Raw genomic sequence first — 17,443 nt, 5'->3', positions numbered from 1 at the left:
TTAGCCTGATTCACAAAAAACTTTTCATTTTAGTTTTAACTAATAGATGAAACTGTTTACTCAAACTATACTATAAAAATGTTTCTAAATTAACTATTAACCCAAAAAGATTCTGTAATTTTACATACATTTTGCTTGTTAAATTAGAGTTTTCTTGGATAATTATAAACAAAACAGTTGAATGAATGGGTTTTCGTTAGTATATATTATTATATAGTATAGGTAATTTCAGTGCTTTTACACGTGTAAATTTACTTCATTAAACATTAAAAAAGACAAAAAATACACATAAAATTATGACTATTATTTTCTGTTCATTTACGGTGTTTGTTTCTTTACATTTTTAGGGGCTACAAATAATGATTACTTTATTTACTAATCTGAAAATTCTTTAGTCTGGGGAAAATGAGGTAAACATGCCCATTGTGACACAAAAATATCTGGTTTAACTGGAAATGTGACAGAAAAAAGCAGCAAATCTTTAAATATGAGTAGCAGAAACCAAAAAGTTGCACTTTAATCCCGTTTTTGTCGACTAATTGACTAAATGATTAATTATTTCACCTGTAGTATCTTATGTGGTGTAAATAACTCTAACCTAGTCGTTACCCTGCTGAACACTTTCCATCAGTACACCACCTTTATTATATTAGTAGTGTGTGATATGAGTGAGATAAACTGTAATCTAATAGATGAATCATACTGTAGATAATACATTTAGTGATATCGGTATTTATTGACACTAACTGTTGGTGATTCAGTGATACGAGTTGGTGAGAATGTTTTTTTTTTTTTAAGATCTAATGAATTAAGATACTTCATGTCAGATGTAAACTTTTTTTTTTTTAATTTTGCAGCCTTCCTTTACATTTTAAGAGTTTTAAACACACTTTGATAATGATCCGATTGCTCTGTATGTCCATAAATTAAAGGAACATCATGATGTGTTCCTGCTGTTGTTCTCAGCAGGTTATAATGTGCTGAGTTTAATTTTGATCTGTGGTTCATTAGGTCTGTTAGAGTTCAGTTGGTGCAGCGGCTGCCAGTCTGAATGGTCTCAGAGTCCATCCAGCTGGAATGCAGCTCAGATTTAGTCACTCTAAACTCACTCAGTGTTGTTCCAAATACAAGCTGTGGGAGATTTCTACCTTCTTTTAGTTCAGGCGACACTCAGACTTTCTGCCCTTATGTCATGTTTTTAATTACAAACACATATCTGAGAAATATCCTGAGCTCAAACTGAAAGTGCTGTTTTGCCAACCGGAGTAATTACAGGTGCTGAGCAACGTGAGCAGCTCATAATGACACTCATATGACCGCTACTGACGTTAGTAGGGATGAAACAAGGTGCAGTCAGGACAAGGGGAAGTCTGAGGAGTGAAACTGACTCCTGTTTCACTTGATTTTGGAGTTAAATAACGAGTTTGAGCTCAGAAAACAGGCTCTTCATTTGTGTGTTGGTACAGAGATCAGTTAGAAAGACAGAAAACACCAACCTACGTCAGGTAAATACTGAAGTAATGTAACATGGAAGTGTAATGTGACACTTTGTGTGCTGGAGAGAGACAGAAAACAGCTCTGATAAGCCAGATTTGTTTGGACATGTAGTCTGCTGATTAATTTAATCAGTAATCTCAATAACAACATGTTTATGGAAGTGTAGTGGCTTTTCACACGAAGGTAAGAGGAGGTTTCTTTTATTTATCTTGTAATTTTAGACTTAAAACTTGAAGTTATCCATTTAAATGTGTAAATCTCTGTTACTGGCTCTGGTTTAGACTGAATGGGAACCGTTGTTCTTGACATGTTTGTAATGAAGCCTCATTTTCAAGGCAGTTTAGTTCATAAATCATGTTTCATACATGGAGGTAGATTCAAGGTGCTGTATAGAAGACAGATATTAAAATAAAAACTTAAAATGAGAAGAATATGACAAATAGATCTATATAAATTAAGAAATAGGTAATAAAGGTAGTAGACCTTGAGTTTTAAAGGTGTTTAGTTTAAACTATTTTGTAAACTTTAAGGTTTTCGGTCTGAATTTAAAACTTCAATAGTTGAGGCATCACTGAAATTACTGAAAAAGATAAGAACACTCAAATAATCTTTACGTGATGTTCTTGGGTGTTTTTTCTGAAGTGACAGTTCTAATTATACAAAGCACAGATAAGAGTTTGACATGTTCCATTTGTGTTTGTCTCTTTATCTATTTAGACGTGACTAAACGTGTTATCTGTCACGCTTTCCTTGTTTTCACACAACAGAAAGATTATTATAGAATTCACCCTCTTTTAGCCCAGTGTGAGAGATGAACCACTCTGCTGTGACAGTCTATGTTTGCATTTTTTATATTAGAGGAAACTTTCAGTGCAGTTGCTGTACATTCTGGATGGATTAAACTAGAACAAGACGTGTTATAGACGCTAATACAGCAGTATCTTGTAGTAACAACAGAGGAACATCTAATACAAGCTGTAATTGGGGAAAAGTCTTTGCGAAACAACTTAATCAATGTGAGAAATCAATGGATATGCTTTGACATAAGACAGTAACCTTAAACCAGCTAAAAGAAAGTGTAAAAGTTTTGATGATGGTGTAAATAAGATCAAGATTTTACACCTGAAAGATCAGATTTAAAGGCTTAATGGAGGTTTAACAGCATTTACATCTTTCTTCACCAGAGGTTCATGAAGTGAACAATATGGTTTGGTACAGATTTCTACAAGTCTGCCACTATATTGAGCAATTAATGAAAGTAAATAAAAATTAATGGATGATATTTTACTGAAAGTCTTCATGGAGGCCTATAAATGGAGGGTGAATCAATCTCAAAACATTTAAGGGTTTATAACAAACTCAAGTGTTTAACTGAAGGGAAACTGAGAATTTATTTGGGCTACAATTAAAAAACTTTAAGTTGAGATTTAAGATCAAATCTCCGATCTATCTAGTTTAACAGAGACATTATACCAAATCTAAGTGTTGGACACATTGAGGGTTTTCTGTAGCAAATTTCTGTCATATATTTAGGTCTTTTCCAGTGTTATTTCTTGCTGGCAGGAGATTTGTGAGATTTTGCAAAAAGTAATTTGTTTGGACATTTCATTTAAACTACTAGACCTTGGATTTGGTGACATGCCATCAATAAGGATACCACTAATATTAGTGATCTATTAAAGACTTTAAGTGGAGCTGTATACAAATACCGACAATAGATGGTTGGATTGACATTCTTAACGTTATGTTCAAGATGGAAATAATTACTTTTACTGCCAAACTGCAAAGATCAGTTCAGTAGATTGATGTGATGCAGCCAGTCTTTAAGTTTTATAAGTCTGGATTTCTATTTTTACTTTTGTTTTTTGTCCTTTTCATTGAATTTTTATTTATTTGAATGGGCCATATACGCCTATGTGCCCTTTTCTCAAAAGCATTTTTTTCAATGAAGATAACATTAAATGAATCATTAATCCAGTGCAGACATTGTTAATGTGGTAAATGACTATTCTAGCTGGAAACAGCTGATGTTTAATGGAATATCTACATAGGGGTACAGAGGAACATTTCCAGCAACCATCACTCCTGTGTTCTAATGCTACATTGTGTTAGCTAATCATGTTGAAAGGTTAATTGATGGTTAGAAAACCTTTGTGTAATGATGTCAGCACATGAATGAAAGTGTGAGTTTTCATGGAAAACATGGAATTGTCTGGATGACCCCAAGCTTTTGAACGGTAGTGTAGGTGTATTTAAATTAAAAAAAAGGAACACTTCAACTCTTCAGTGTCCTTTCACATCCCATCATCATCTGATATCAAAAGAGGACGTCAGCACTTTATACACAGAAGCCCAGTAAAACCTGTTGCAGTAAAAATCACTGGGTCATTATTGACCCAGTTTGGACCAGTGGAGCTTTGACTCACTGCAGGATAATTTGAATTGAAAACCAACGGACCTCATGTGAGAATATTTTATGATTCACCAGTCTGTAAATTGTTGCTCGTTGACTAATTATTCTGCAGGTATTTATTAGGAATTGAATTCATAAAAACCAATTTAAAGAATACAATGAAGAACTTCACCCTGTCTAACTTCAGATTCTGCTGTAAGAAAAGAGCAGACAGATGACGGTGTTTCGTGACCTTGGAGAATATTTATAGTGTAGCTGTCAGCAGTGCAGGGTTTGACATTAAGCTAGACACTAAAATTATCTTTCTAAAGCAAAGTGGTCTGTGGTTTATATGAGAGGAGGTGAGAGCCACAAAGACATTAGACAAGATTATATTATAGGCTACTTACAGTGTTGGTGCAACAGAAGACGACGTGCAAAAGAACCCTGAGGCACCTTAATAACTGCTGAAATATATAAGCTGCTGTGCTGAAATGTGTCTACAAAAATTATAAAATCTAAAAAAAAAAAAACTTCCAGTAAAGTAGCAAGCCATGACAATGATGATGATGTGTTTACATAATATTAGTGTGTCCTAGTTTATATTTGGTTTCAATACAAGAACACAACCAAAAACTGTCATAGATTATCATACAAAACGGGACTTTCATAGTGTAAATCTCACACATCATGAAAAATAGTGACGAAAATCTCCAGTAACTGACGATATCAACTCAAACTGGGTCAGTTTTGGCCCATTGATTACGTTCTGTTTCCCCGTGGAGACAGAAACTCACTGTCCTCTCTGCTCTGCTGGTTGCTGCAGTCAGTCGAGGCCCTGATTAAGTCTTGATCAGCTCAGGACTCTTTTGAGGAAAATGGGACAGAGCCGCTGTGTTTAGGGACCCGGCATGCATCTCCTTTGCAGACTATTCTGAACAACAGGAGCCCTACGACAGGGACGGTGGCCTAGTAAGACAGGAAAAAGATTACATGCTTTGATTCTGCTGGTAAAGGCATCAGATTCAGAAGCTAGGACAGCAGAATTTCTTTGAAACACAGTGTGGATGCTGTGTTTTTGCTGGCAGGTGGACACCATGAACTACGTGGGGCAGCTGGCGGGGCAGGTGCTGGTGACAGTGAAGGAGCTGTACAAAGGCCTCAATCAGGCCACTCTGTCCGGCTGCATCGACGTGGTCGTGGTGCGACAGCCCGATGGGACGTTCCAGTGCTCCCCTTTCCACGTCCGCTTCGGAAAACTGGGAGTGCTGCGCTCCAGAGAGAAAGTGGTGAGTGTTTGCACACTCAAAGTATATGACAAATATGTCCTATCATGATTGTTTGGTTTTTAAGTTTCTGCAAATTTTTTAGGGTCAGTTTTCACAGATGATTATAGAATATTAGGTAACGATAACGACACACCCCAGCTGGATGTTGGATGGATGGATGGATGGACGGATGGACGGACGGACGGATGATAGAAATGGATGGATGGATGGATAGACGGATGGATGGATGGAGATGAATGGATGGATAGAAAGATGAATGGATGGATGGATGGATGGATGGATGGAGATGGATAGATGATAGAAATGAATGGATAGAGATCGATGGATGGATGGATGGAGAGATGGGTGGGTGGGTGGATGGATGGATAAATGGATGGATGGATGGACAGATGATGGTGGATGGATGGATGGACAGATGATAGAAATGGATGGATGGATGGATGGATGGATGGATGGATGGATGGACAGATGATAGAAATGGATGGATGGATGGATGGATGGATGGATGGATGGACAGATGATAGAAATGGATGGATGGATGGGTGAATGGATAGAGATGATGAATAGAGATGATAGATAGATAGATGGATAGATGATAGATGGATAGATGGATAGATGGATAGATGGATGGATGGATGGATGGATGGATGGATAGATAGATAGATAAATAGATAGATAGATCATTCAATGACAGAAACATCATTATGCATATTCACAGTTACTTCAACTATGGAAAGGAAAGCTAATTTGAAAAACTCTGAAATTGTAGAGTCTGGGTAATGAAAACTATGTAGTGAAAAATAAAAGCAGTGAAGTCTACCTAGTAAGTTCAAAGCAATGGTTGAAATAAATGGTCGAAAATGTTAGGGAAAACTAGTAAATTGCTCCCTGACTATAGTGAATAACTAGTGAAAATATGGAGCTAAATATTGGATAAATAGTTAATATAGATGCTAGATTAATAGTAATGCTAAAAATAATTTTAAAAAATAGAAGGATAGCTACTGGAAATGGGGTTAAAAATAAGTTGAAATAATTGGCTAAATGCAATGGATACATGACAATAATGGATAACTGGTGGAAATATAGAGCCAAATGTTTTCTAAATGGTTAATTTAGATGCTAGATTAACTACAATGCTGAATTTAATGGAAAATGGTTTGATAGTTACTGCAAATGGGAAAAAATTGAAATAATTGAATAAATTAAATGGTTATGTGGCTTAAACATCCAGGTTCGGCCTCCTAACGGTAAACTGACAAAAACTGACTGTTCAATCATATGAAATCATTTGTAACAATATTTATAGTAGTTTAAAACCAAATTAAAGCAGTTTAAAGGTTGATAAAAGGATACTACAGCTCATCTTACAGAGTTGGGAATAATAATCGAATCGTTAATGTTTTGCTCTTCCTGTAATCTTGATGCACCTTGATCACTAATCATTTTGGGATATGTCAGTTTGCAGATTGAACCAACCATTTCAGAGTGTTTTATAACTGCTCTCTCCTTCCATCTCAAGCACATTACCATCCATCCAGTCCACTCACTGCTTCCCACAGGAGCAGATTCCACTTTCTCTCTATTTATAGACACTGTAGTGGTCAATGAGGATGAAGACAGGAGGCGCAGACTGAAGCTCTGTTCAGCCTCTTATTCTTGACTTGCAAAGCTTCATCCCATTCAGAAAAAAAAAACTGTCTTACAGAAGAGTCTTATCTGTGTTGTAGACATACAGCAGAGCCAGACGGTGCAGGAAGTAGTCTGTGGTCGACAGAGAAGATGGTTTCACTGATTCTTGTAAATCATGTGGGTGGGGGTTGAAAGCATCTTCGTCACTGTTTGTTGTAGACAAACCAAGCAGTAAAAAACAGAACAGAACCTTATCTTGGCCCCAAATGTCAGCAAATGTCAGCACCTTGAAGACAGTTCCATTTTCAGTTTAGAGATGGAATAAATCATGCAATCACTACATGTTGTATGGCTGTTTATGATGTTGACCTATTTACCAACCTAATTCCACCCAGGCAACAAACTTTGAGTTAAATCCTGTTTGTGTAAATCGTGAATAGAGGCCATGAAAAGCTGTTTAACTCTGTGGCACGGTATTTATGAGCTGTATTGGAGACATACATATTGTACTTTCCTTTTAAGCCTCATTAGAGCTTGTTAAAACCCGAGGCCATCTGAGGAGAACATGGTGACCTGGTACACAATAAGCAGTGTAAGAGTGTGTAGCAGCCTCTGAAGTGTGTTGTTTGACTCTGCAGATCGACATAGAGATCAATGGAGAACCTGTGGAACTCCACATGAAGCTTGGAGACAATGGAGAGGCCTTTTTTGTGCAGGAGACGGAGCAGAATAATGTGAGTTATGAAGAAGAATTTCATCTTCTAGCAGAGAGAAATTATGCTTAGTTCTTTGCTAATTTCTTCCTCTAATTCAGGAGATCGTTCCGGCCCATCTGGTGACCTCTCCGATCCCCACGGAGGAGGCTCTGCTCAGGAGCAGAGAGCCCAGATGTGTGGAGACCAGCCAGCCTCTCGGACCAGAAGACCCGTCCTCCGGAAACCTCCAGCTCTGCTCCAGCTCGGCCGGCAAGAAGAAGAAGAGACGCAGGAGGAAGCACAAAGCTGAGCCTCGCAAGGAGGAGCAAACGACATGTGGGGAGCTGGAGCTGTGTGAGCTGAGCTCCGATGAAGAGCAAAATACACACAACGGACGGTGAGTTCACGGAGAATTTTGATCTGCCGTTCAAGTAACCGTACCGTAAAAGTTGTGGTTTCCTCTCATCAGAGCGTCTTCGCTGTCGGTGATGAAGGACAACATGGACCACAGGCAACGTTCTCCGCTCACCGGCCTGGAATGGGACAGTTATCCCTTCTCTGATGGAGACTGGTCTCCCTGCACGACGTGAGCGCCTTCACTCTGTACATTTAAATATTTACACTGGAAAAAATGCCCCTCTCAAAACAAGAAAAAAATAACTTATTTCAAGGAACTTTTACCTTGAAATAAGTGAAAAAATTTGCCAATAGAACAAGTGAAAATGGCTTGGTAAGATTTCTTGAAATGAGATATGATTTTTAGAATATTGAGATCTTAAAATCAGCTGGAAACATTTATTTTAAGCTATATTTTACCAGGATTGTCAAGCTTAGGTGTCTTAAAATAAGCCAGATATGCTTTAAAAAAAAAAAAAAAAAAAGCAGTTTTTCACTCAAAAATAGATTTTTGCTTGCATGTAACCTCCTAATTTGAGATGTATAAAACTTATTTTGAGTTTTCTTGTAAAATACAACTCAAAACAAAATAATTTCAAGATTGTTTGACTTAACAAGATATTTAAGATGCATTGTCTTAAAACAAGTAGGCACAGATTGGCAGCCATGCTTCCGTCAGTCTGCCCCAGGGCAGCTGTAGCTGCAAATGTAGTTTACCACCACCGAGTGAATGAATGAATAATGGATTCATTGTGAAGCGCTTTGAGTGCCTTGAAAAAGCGCTATATAAATCTAATCCATTATTATTATAAGTTCCTCCATCTTGCTGAAATGTCTCTTGTTAAGTGAATTTATCGTAAATCAAGCGGGATGAGACATTTTGACTAAAAATAAGACAAATAGACTTGGTAAGATGTTGAGTTTTTGCAGTGTACGTAGTTCATACCAGCACGGAGAAACAAGAAGACAGTCTTTTTTATCAAAGCAGGCTGAGCTGACTCAGTGGAAATGTGGCTATTTCTGCTTGCATCAGGGACGTGTCCGAGCCCATGTCGCCCAAGAGTGACTCGGAGCTGATGGTGAAGCCGACAGAGAGCATGCTCAGGGCCGAGTCCCACATGCAGTGGACCTGGGGGGAGTTCCCAGAATCCACCAGGGTACGGCTCCTTAACTCACACACTATCCTCAGTTGTGCATAACTAAAAACATTGCTCAGATATGCATGTTTTTTTCCCCACTTTTGCCGTTTTGTTTCCAGGTCAACAAAAAGGACAAATCAGAGCCAAAGACGTTGACCATCACCCCCTCAGAGAACACACACTTCAGGGTTATTCTGAGCTCAGAGGCGATGGAGGACGACTCAAGAGAAAAACAGAGAACAGCAGATCCTGTCTGCAGCATTGTAAAACCGGAGCCTCGGACCATCAAACCGCAGCCTCCTAAAGCGTCATTACACGATACAAACATTACCGAACCCAAACCGCCACTTTCAGGTTTAATGTCGAGCAGCTTTACCTCAGATCCAAATCCAACTCACTCAGAACTCAGCACAAATAACGTACGCAAGACCAGGTGGACGTCTTCACCGCCGAGCTGCAGGGCCAACGGCTCTGTCAGCGTAGGAAGTAACCCGGCTGGAGACCCAGCAGCTGTTGGTCCCGATACAAGAGGCTCCCCTAAAACCACCGACTCACCCAACAAGAGGAGAGGTAACTGCCTTCATACATCACTCTGAACACATTGTTGTAGTAGGTTTAGTTCATTACTGGGCTGATAAAGAGTTGTCACTCACAGGCAGTCAGGCTGGTAAATGACTTTTACACACACACACTGTACTGGACTATTTCACTGAACTCTCCACACGCACATAAAGTAGAACAGCTTACCTTGATGCGCTATAGAATCACTGCTGCTATCACTTTACCACTGCCATAGTCACTTTATTTAAACCAATGGTTACAAATGCACACTGCTCTGTATGACGAAGTATGCTTATTTATTACTCCACCAAGGAATGCAGCGGAGTTACATGATGATCAGCCTTGGTCTGTCTGTCTGTCTGTCTGCAACATTACTCAAAAATGGACTAACAGATTTAGATGAAATTTTCAGGGAAGGTCAAAAATGACACAAGGACAAATGCTGCATTTCTGACAATGCCATATGGGGGAATGAACAGCCTTGGCGGAGCACTGCGCTCTCTGAATGCTTTTATTGTTTAAATTGCAATTGTTTTTCTCCATTGCGTTGATTTGGTCAAGGAGGATCAGCAAAGTAAGAATTTTTGCTGTATAGAATCACTGTCTTGTTTTCTGTGCATATGACAATAAACCTTGTGAATTTGGAATCTTAAAGGCACTTCAGAGGAGTATGGATACAAAAATGATCATTCAAGACAATACATTTACAGGATAAGTGTCGGAAAACAGGAGTAGAAAGCTGCAATTTCTAATCTAGATTGCTGATTTCTACATTAACAGATCCTCTTAGGGACTGTATGAAAATGAGTGGGATGGAGATTCATTTATCTTTATTACAAAGCCTTCCTTTATTTTGAAAAATACTCACCCTCATAACTCAGCACAATATTTATGGCAGTCATGAGAAAATAGTGAAAATACAGAATCTGACTGCTTGTATTTTGGAGAAAAGAGCTGCCTCAGATTAAATATAATAAACCTCACAAGGAAAAATATACAAATAAATCTACAAGGAGAAAAAGTGTCTAAATTGACTGCAGAATAGATTTAAAAGCTTTAATTGTACCTGCTTAACAAGAAATATAGTAAGAAAGTATGAGAGTAAATGAGTATGACAGTTGTTCTTATGTTGCATCTAAAATGACGTGGGAAAGTCTGTCTGTGGATTTGTGTATGTGAGGGTAACACCCAGTCTAAATGTATGTCAGTGCTACCAGGAAGGATGTGGTCTGTGTTGGGGCTGCTATGCATTCACAAGCAGAAGTCAAAAAAGGAAGCGAAAAAAATGAACTCAGCAGTTTGTAAGTAATTGTGTCTCTCGTCTTTTTTTTAAGGTGTGAGGAAGAGGAGCCAACATCAGGGACCTGAAGACATTTACCTGGAAGACCTGAATGTACTTGAACCTGACGTTGCTGCTCGGTATTTTCCAAAAAGGTGCAGAATTCTTTCAGTTTGAAGTTATAATACCTAATTTAGAATGATTAAATTATGTATAAATATTGCTACCCAGCCCTAGCTGTAAACAGAGCCTCAGAATGGGTGAAAATAAGTGGAATCATTGTGCTTTTTGAAGCAAATGCATGTAGCAGCAACTACTTTAACAGATCTGTGATTCTAGTGTCTGATTTCTGTCTGTTTCAGTGAGTCTGAGCAGGTTCCTAAACACTGGGTGGAGACTGGGCGGCACTCTGGATCCCAGTCGCCTCAGTCGGTGGGCAGCGCTGCAGCCGACAGCGGCACCGAGTGTTTGTCCGACTCTGCCGGCGACCTGCCTGACGTCACGCTGTCACTGTGCGGGGGCGTCGGAGAGAACTCAGAGATCCCTAAAGGTGATTAACTATCTCTGGTATCAGATGTTAAACTGGAGGAACTCTGGTAGAGACGTGAAATTCCAGTTGGCACAGTAGTTTTGCCTTTGACACTCCTGTAAAGTTCATTTCTCTGGAGCATGGGGCATTTTAATTGTCCAAAAATGGCAGAAACCAAAAAATCCCAATAAACATTGTTTATATCTCATTGTTAACTCCATTACAAACCATTTCAAACTCACTTTACCTCATAGATCATGGCTCAATGAGGATAATTCACTCATTTTTCATTTAAAAACATGCATGTTACAAATCTTTTAATGTAGATTAGAATAATGTATATATAAAATAAAATAGTATTATAAGACATTGATTTCCTTAAAGTTTTATTTTACATTTTGAATATTTTTCTTATTATGGAGGGATGTTCATAAATTAACAGAAGACACCTCTTCTGTTCAATATGTGAAATTAACCATTGTTGTTTACACTTATTAAGCCAAGCAGAAGAAGTTTCATGTCGAAAAAACACTTTAAACTATTTTTATTCAGATTTTTTTTTTTAAACTTTAAAATGGGTCAATTTGTCCCATAACATAACTGGAGGGTTAAAAGCCAAATACAGCATGAAAACTACATTGCTCATACAGATTACTACGATATTTTGTATCTTAGAGGTGAGAAAACTGAGATTTATCATATATTTACCTCTGCAGCATTTGTTTCCTTTGTGTGTGTTTCTACAGTTTTAGCTGAAATCTTTAGTCTTTTACATATTTTAAGTTCTTAGCCTAACCTCTCATCTAAATTGTTATTTAATGATCTGATAACTGATCATCAAATGTATTTATTACTGAAAACTTTATGAGTCTAAATACATCAACCCAGCCCAGTCATATTAATGGAAGCAGAGTGGGAGCAATATTTCACTAAAGTTTACTAATCAAGTCAAGACCTAAGCTAAGCTATTACTCACTTTAAAGCCTTAGTCTTTTACACCCAAATTGGTTCTGTAGGAGGTTTATTCTTTTTCAAGGGTTTGTTTTTTCTTCTCAAGAGCTTTCTAAAGGGAATCTTTGGATTTTTTTGGGTTTCTCTCCATAAAACTGTGTGAGTTGATTTAAGCTGTGAAATGGTTCTATAGTAGTAAAACTGATTTGTGTTTCACTACTAATCATACTTATGTACATAACAAATAAAGCTTTGAATCCTGGACATCCTGGTTTAAGAGAGTTAAGTGGGATTCCTTATATGTTTAAACTTTTATGTTCCTTTACTTGCAGAGAAATTCATGGAGCACATCATCACCTACAACGAATTTGCTGAGAATCCAGCGATTATCGACAATCCAAACTTGGTGGTTAGAATTGCTAACAGGTGAGTCTTCCTACTCCCTCACTCTCTCATTATGTATTTATTTATTTAATATTCCATAATAAACTGTGACATTTGCATGATATAGCTAAAAAAACACTTTATTTTCCAGGTATTACAACTGGACACTGGCAGCACCATTGATACTTAGCATGCAAGCTTTCCAGAAGAACTTGCCAAAGGTATCTGATAATCTGTGTTTACATTCAGCTGCTTATATCTGCACATTGAGCCTGTTTACACATAAACCTGTTTTTTTTTTTTTTCTTTTAATGTCAGGCTACAGAGGAGGCCTGGGTGAAGGAGAAAATGCCAAAGAAGTCTGGACGCTGGTGGTTCTGGAGGAAGAGCAGCGTGAAACAGGTGTGATAAATAACTTATTTATTCAGCACATTTCCATCTGTAAAGTTGAGCGTGGGAATCCCATTCAGTCTGAGTGACTTTGCATTGTAAATAAGTCTAGACGGATGGAGGAACATGCCACTATTTTGCATTATTATGTAAAGACTCTTATGAAAGAGCCTTAATAGTATACCTTTCACTGTACAGTGGTGTTTGATGATGTTTCGTCCTCTCCCCAGTTATCATCAGAGACCAAGTTGGAGCGACAGGAGTCTCTGACCAGAGAGAGTCCTGCCCTCCAGCAGGCCCCAGAAACACAGTGAGTCAGCAACAAAGCTCCAGCTTGCTCATAACACAACAGTCACACACCGACGCAGCAGTGTTGGGTAAACATGTCACACACAGGGTGGATTAGCGCGTTAGTCAGCCGTCATTTCGTGACTCATTAAAAACTCTCCCCCGAATAAATTCTTATAGAATTTATTTGGAGATTAACTGTGCTGGAAATCATTAAGGATGTTTTTAGTTTTAGTGTAAAAAAAAGAAGGAATCATAAGCAGATGAGGAGGTCTGCTGCCCTCTGCTGACTGTACATGACCCCGAATCACAACATCTTGTATAAATGTGTCAGTGAATGACATGGATTTCTGCTGTTTTAATCAACTTTCTTCTTGCCAGATGCACAGTTTGCTCCGGTCTTGACACAGTTTTCTGGTCTGTATCGTCTCTCTTGCAGACAGAAAGCTGCCGAGTGGTCGAGCGATGATGAGACTAAAGAGCTGAACGCCGTGGCGCCTGCTCTGACACCTACTGAGCGCGTGCAGACTGAAGGCCCAGCACCGTGTCACTCTTACAAGAAATCCCTCCGCCTGTCGTCCGACCAAATAGTAAGAGTCAGCTGTGATTAGATTAGGAAAAGACAAAAATAGACCCCTCAATCTGAGTCACCGTGTTTGTGATTATGCAACCTGAAGGAAAAGAGGCAAAAGGGCAGGTTTAATTTATTCTGATTATTTATTTTGTGCATAAAACAACAACAGTAGGATTCTCTTACTGACTCCCTGCAGCCTGGAAAAGGAGAACTGTGTTTACCTTGTGATGCCAACAGTAGTGAAATCTCATTTTGATGAATTACATGAAGATAGGACAGAGATAAACGCTTTAATACAAAAAATGACAGTGCAGCGCACACTTGTACATACAAACTGTACGCAGTGACAAGTTACAAAATGGACAGAAATAAAATAAAGTAGCAGTGAGATGCAAAGCAAAATCAATGACAAGTAAATCTAAGTAGTTGATCTTAGGGGATTGTCATGGCTGTCGGTGAAAGACAAGCTTTTATTTTATTTACATTTCTAAATCTGATGGGGCAGAGACATTGGAAGTATTATTTTTAATTCAATTCATAGTTTGGTCTTTCCGGATGTGTCTCAAAAAGGCTGGTTTTCCATGGATGTTGCAGAGGATGTTCATGGACTCTGGAGGCTGTTTCTTCAAAATGTACTCTGCCGTTAAAAAGTTTGGGGTCTCCCAGACAATTTCATGTTTTCCATAAAAACCTCACACTTTTATTCATGTGCTAACATAATTGCACAAGGGTTTTCTAATCATCAGTTAGCTTTTTAACAACATTAGCTAACAGGAGTGATGGTTGCTGGAAATGTTCCTCTGTACCCCTGTACCCAGCTAGAATAGTCATTTACCACATTAACATGTCTAGACTATATTTATGATTAATTTGATGTTATCTTCATTGAAAAAAAAACTACTTTTCTTTCAAAAATAAGTACATTTCTAAGTGACCTTGAACTTTTAGATGGTAGTGTACGTCAAAACCCAGATGAAATATAGAATCTGTCTCTGATATTCAACAGCTCCTCTGATCAAAGTGGCAAGTTTGTGTATAAAATATTGTAATTTCAGAGTATTTTGATGTGAAATTAGTTCATTACAACTGTGTGGCTTCCTTTTTTTGTTTTTCTTTATATTTTATTTTGATCTAAGTGCTACCTTGCTCTTTGATTTTTCACGGTTCTAAAACTTTTTTAGATGAAGTCTAACTGAAACCAATGAGAGCATGCATCATTAACAAAATGTTGTTATAAACTGGAATCTAATTGTTGTGCGTCTCGTCCAGGCCAGCCTGAAGCTGAGGGATGGACCGAACGACGTCACCTTCAGCATCACCACCCAGTACCAGGGAACGTGTCGCTGTGAGGGAACCATCTACTTGTGGAACTGGGACGACAAGGTCATCATCTCCGACATCGATGGCACCATCACCAAGTACGGGAAATGTGCACACCTCTTTCTTATGTTGTATTAATTCTCAGGGTGTAAAAGTAAATGCAGCTGTCCTTTTCTGTTTGGCACAGAATGTTCAGTTCGTTCCAAACTTTAACTGTGAGAACCGGCTATTTATTCCCAGACCGGAAAATCTAGACCTCTAGCCAGAACATTTTGGCAGCACAGTTGTCATATATCAGCTATAGCATGCGGATCTTTAATGCTGGGCAGACACTGTTCAGTTTTACTACTTTTGTCTAACATATTAACCCCCGCTACATGTTTTAAATCAGCCAGAACCTGCCACTTTCTTTGCTCACACTGTACGGATCAATTGACCGGCCATCGAGTGGAAGCTCCGGAAAGTTTATTGAGACGAGATGTGTGGAATTTTTGACACTAAAGCTATGAAAGTGCACTGCTAGCTTTAATGTTTCTTTCAAATTAACTATAAATATGTTTCACTAGTTTCAGTGTTGCAATGGAAAACGGCTGACCATAGTATTTGGAGTGACTTTACCTGTAGACACTGAAGTGGCAGTTGGTGTCCTTTAGTCTGACGCTTCAAATTAAAACAGTGTCTCTGCTCGTTTGTACTGGATGTTTCATTTATTGACAACAATTGCAGGTAAGTAATCATTCAGTCAACTTTAAGTCTCCAATAAACCAAAATTATACAACCTGACAACATTCACCTGCTTGACACGGCATTTGATGGCTTTCTCTACTGGCAATTGGTCTCTGTCCAGATTTAATTCCTGGAGATTCTTTGCCCTGTCCTCTTCTGGAATAGATAGCAGCACCTTACGGTTGTTACTCATCCATTTTGTCAAATGGAAGCCTCCTTTTTGACAAATGGTTGTTAAGTCCTTGACCATTTCAACAGCATCATCTTCTAATGGCAAACTTTTAAGACAGTCGTCCATGTAGAAGTTCCTCTTGACTGTCAGTTACATCAGCAGGGAAACTGTTTTGGTTGTCTTCTGCTGTCTTTCGGAGGGCATAACAAGCACAGCTAGGAGAAGACACCACCCTAAACAGATGCAGTCATCCTATATTCTACCAGTTCCTGAGATGCATCGCCCTCAGGCCACCACAAGAACCAAAGGAAGTCACGATCTTTCTGTGCCACATTGACTTGATAGAACATTGCTTGAACATCAGTCATCAGGGCCACAGGTTCTTGTTTGAATCGGATAAGGACTCCTAACAAAGAGCTGGTGAGGTAAGGGCCTTGTAGAAGCTCCTTATTGAGAGATTTCCCTTTATACTCTGCTCCACAATCAAAAACAACACGCAGAGTTCCTTTTTTGGGATGGTACACTCCATGGTGCGGAATGTACCACACCTTACCATCAGACTTTTCCAGCTCTTTTTCAGGTACGCACTCAGCATATCCCTTACTGATTACATCGTTGAGAAAGTTGGTGTATTCTCGGTGGAACTTCTCATCTCTCATAAACCTTCTTTTCAATCCAAGCATACGTTGCCTAGCAACACATTGATTGTTTGGCAGAGAAATGTCTTTATGTTTAAAGGGAAGTTCCAAGGTGTAATGACAATTTTGGATCTTGCATGAATCCTTCATGATTTCCAAGAACTTCATGTCATCCCTTGACATTTCCTCTTTGTCTTCTGATGACCGTTCATTAAAATCATGTTTGTGCTGATTGATCAGCAGCTGCTCCAAGTTCGTAATGGAGATTCTATTCACAGAAGCAACAGGGTTGCAACTCTTACACTGTTCTTCTCTGTGTCCTGAAAGGGGGGCATTGGTCCAATGTGTGACCTTTAAAACAGCATATACAAGAGTTGGGAGTGTGAGCAGATGCCTTGCTTTGCTTAAACCTTCCTAGATCTTCCACTATTGGTGTTTCAATGGTGGTAACAGTTGCAAAGCTGTCTCCTTTGAATCTGGGTTTGCTTTGTGGGTTTGACCTTAATTTGTTCACAGATTTACTTCCTGTATTTGCTGGTGTGGTTTGAATGTCTCCAAAGACAGGATCGGAAGTGACTTTGACCTGACGTT

At 38.7% G+C, this 17,443-nt stretch overlaps 1 protein-coding gene across 2 annotated transcripts in view; it reads left to right on the top strand.

Moving 5' to 3' along the window:
- Positions 1–17,443, top strand: part of LOC111569340 (phosphatidate phosphatase LPIN2) — a 28,781-nt gene that overhangs the window by 6,383 nt on the left and 4,955 nt on the right. For both annotated transcript variants that reach the window (XM_023271396.3, XM_055007032.1), the window contains exons 2-15: positions 4,978–5,178; positions 7,449–7,544; positions 7,625–7,902; positions 7,975–8,091; positions 8,935–9,058; positions 9,160–9,610; positions 10,936–11,035; positions 11,243–11,430; positions 12,693–12,786; positions 12,896–12,965; positions 13,063–13,146; positions 13,365–13,444; positions 13,862–14,012; positions 15,266–15,414. In XM_023271396.3, coding sequence (XP_023127164.2) covers positions 4,987–5,178; positions 7,449–7,544; positions 7,625–7,902; positions 7,975–8,091; positions 8,935–9,058; positions 9,160–9,610; positions 10,936–11,035; positions 11,243–11,430; positions 12,693–12,786; positions 12,896–12,965; positions 13,063–13,146; positions 13,365–13,444; positions 13,862–14,012; positions 15,266–15,414 — 2,174 coding nt within the window. In that variant the 5' untranslated portion in view covers positions 4,978–4,986. The remainder of the gene's footprint in view (positions 1–4,977; positions 5,179–7,448; positions 7,545–7,624; positions 7,903–7,974; positions 8,092–8,934; positions 9,059–9,159; positions 9,611–10,935; positions 11,036–11,242; positions 11,431–12,692; positions 12,787–12,895; positions 12,966–13,062; positions 13,147–13,364; positions 13,445–13,861; positions 14,013–15,265; positions 15,415–17,443) is intronic.

The sequence above is a fragment of the Amphiprion ocellaris genome, chromosome 22, assembly GCF_022539595.1.
Source record: "Amphiprion ocellaris isolate individual 3 ecotype Okinawa chromosome 22, ASM2253959v1, whole genome shotgun sequence".
Classification (NCBI taxonomy): domain Eukaryota; kingdom Metazoa; phylum Chordata; class Actinopteri; family Pomacentridae; genus Amphiprion; species Amphiprion ocellaris.
Note: the sequence above shows the minus strand (reverse complement) of the source record. Positions and strands in the feature narration are given on the sequence as shown.